This window comes from Dipodomys ordii, unplaced genomic scaffold (genome assembly GCF_000151885.1).
Source record: "Dipodomys ordii isolate 6190 unplaced genomic scaffold, Dord_2.0 Scaffold131, whole genome shotgun sequence".
Classification (NCBI taxonomy): Eukaryota; Metazoa; Chordata; class Mammalia; order Rodentia; family Heteromyidae; genus Dipodomys; species Dipodomys ordii.
The window spans coordinates 4,740,187-4,742,719 of record NW_012267347.1 but is presented as its reverse complement, the minus strand read 5'-3'; the positions used below and the strand labels follow the sequence as shown (position 1 = coordinate 4,742,719).

Below are 2,533 nucleotides of genomic sequence, written 5' to 3'. Positions count from 1 at the left end.
CTTCCCGGGACGGGTTTACGACCACATTGTCACAGCCACCGGAGGATGGGCTTTTATAGGGCTCAGAAATCAAACCCGCCGCCGCCCGCCGCCCGCCCGCCGCTGTCCGGCTCACCCAGGCTGTAGAGGCTGAGCGCGCCGTAATCCAGAAAGTAGCAGATGTGTCGCGCGCGGGGCGACATGGAGCTGAAGGTGTGCGCGCAGCACGACGCGAAGGGGTACAGGCAGGCAGGCAGCAGGAAGACCAGCAGCGGCCAGTGGTACGGCTCCGCGCAGAAGCCCGGGATCCCTGCCAGCGCCAGGAGCCGCCACAGGAAGTACCTGCCGCGGGCATGTGCTCAGGCCGCGACCCCGCACCCGAGGGCAGGCAGGGCCGGGCCTGGCCGAACCCCTATGCACCTGAGGCCGCGGCTTCTCACCAGGTGGGCAGGAAGTGAGTCCAGATGTTGACTGTCTCGTTGGTCATCTGGAAGATGCTGAGGACACAGTCCAAGGCTGAGCTGGTGGGGCGACGGTAGCCAGACATTATGCCATCTTCCCAGAACACCTGGGAAAGTAGCAGTGGCAGGAAGGAAGAGGGGGTGTTACTGGGCCCCTACAGGGCTGAAGATACGATGAGGCGCACGCTGGCCCCAAGCCACACACAATCCAATTTCTCTCTAACCACAGGTCCTAATGCCCACAGAGCATATAAGAAAAAGAAGAGTCAAGGGACAAGATAGGATTGAGGAGGGCACACAGGGAGGAGGACTCTGGTTGAAGGCAGAAATGGCAGTTTGTGCCTCAGAGAACAGAGGAAGTCTCCCATGGAGGAAGAGTTATCTTGCAGGAGGGGCTCCCCAATAGTTAAGGGAGAAGAACTTGTGCCCCCGTCTGTGCCCTGGGGGTAGGAGTTGGCCCGTTAAGGCCCTCACCCGGGGGACTTGGTGGACTTGAAGGAGTTGCGGCAGCTTGAGACTAAGCATGGCGGCGCAGACACGGCAACACCTCCACATTGACCTGAAGGCAGAGTAGGGAAGGATAAAAGACTCCCCACCCCCACGACATAAACCCTTCCCTACCCAGGTTTAGCCTGGCCTTGATCACTGAGCTCGAGAGGACTGCGTTCAAACCAGGGGATGCTGATCCTGCTTCCCAGGCCAGCATATCAGCAACCCCCAACCCCATCCCATCCTCTGGTTGTTTGGTTCCCCACTAAGGAGGCTCTCAGCCTCAGACTGGTTTGGGGCCAGGGGTCTCTCAGTCCCTAGAGCCAGTCTTCCTGCTTTTGGCCTCAGGAAGAGCCCTGACTCCTGTAGTTCCCTGTGCTGAGCACAGAAAACCCATGCCCTGGGGCAAGATTCCTGAAGAAGCAGGATGTCTGCCAGGAGGACAAGGAATTGGGGTGGGGCATCTGGTTTCTCTCAGGGAATCATACTTGTGCCCTTGGTGTGCTGAGTCCTATCCCACCTGAGTCCCCTGACCCTCAGCCCAGACCTGTGGGTGCTGCCTCCGGGTGGCCTTCACTCGGCTGCCCCGCCCGCTTCTCTGGCTGCTTCTCCCAGCACATTCCTTGGCACCAGTAGAGGGGCTGGGCCATCAGGGACGGCACTGCCCAAGAGGAGGGACAACAGGACACTCCCCCGACCTTCCCTAGGCTAAAACTTTCCAGCAACTCCATGGTTGGCCCTGCCTCCTTCCTGTTGTTAGTGAGGCTTATGGTCCATATGTCTGGGCAGCTCATACTCGACCTCACACTGCTTGTGGGTTCCTAGATTCTCTGCCACTGAGGTCAGTGCTCAGGACCCTGCTAGGAACAAGATAAACCTCGTCTCTACCTTATATCCCTAGAGGACAGACAAGCCTCCCAGAGAATCCCTTAACCCTCCAACAATGGGTGGGTAGATCTGGCCTGAGCACTCTGCCAAATTGTGGGAGGGTGGGGAGGCAGCTAGAGGATGCTGGAGTTCATCTCCCCTCGGGATCCCTACACTCAACAGTAGGGTTTGGAAACTCCTAAAGTGCAATGAGATGTGTGCAATTGTCATAGAAACAAGGAGCTGAAGCAGCTACTTCAGTTTCCCCAAAAGAGGTGTCAGAACCTTAGTGAGCTTCCTTACCCAAGTGTGCAATAGGTCTCCCAAGGTGGGTCAGCAGATGCGGTCCTTGGCTCTTGGCAGCCAGGCTGACAGGGAAAAGAGTGGCTGGGGAGGCGGGCCAGGCCTGGGCAGGGAGTAGGGACAAAAAGGAGCCAGGGAACAATCCTAGCTTTGTCCAGCCTCCAGGGAGCAGCACAGGGTGGCCCAGCCCTATTAGCAGTCAGCTCACTCAGCCTGCACACAGCCAGTCCCGCCCACTTGTCCCAACCTCACTGTGCTTAGACTGCCTAGAATAGGGTTGGGGGTCAAACCAGGATGCAGCTCTGGTTCTACAGTGCCTAATCCCCTCAGAGCTGTGCACTCAACCACTCAATTTCAGGTTTTCCTAGGAGTTCAGGCTGTTTTATCTTCATCTTTTTTCCTTTGTGCCAGTCCTGGGGTTTGAACTCAGAGAC

General features: G+C 57.7%; 1 protein-coding gene across 1 annotated transcript; it reads right to left on the bottom strand.

Annotated features, from left to right (window-relative positions):
* Window positions 1-62: 62 nt before the first annotated feature.
* On the bottom strand, window positions 63-1,544 carry Paqr6 (progestin and adipoQ receptor family member VI). Its single transcript, XM_013030517.1, has 4 exons — window positions 1,477-1,544; window positions 915-999; window positions 420-547; window positions 63-321 (listed from the first exon to the last, which is right to left on the bottom strand). The coding sequence occupies exons 2-4, from the start codon at window positions 993-995 to the stop codon at window positions 63-65; spliced, it is 468 nt and encodes a 155-aa protein (XP_012885971.1). The 5' UTR covers window positions 996-999; window positions 1,477-1,544.
* Window positions 1,545-2,533: the final 989 nt, after the last annotated feature.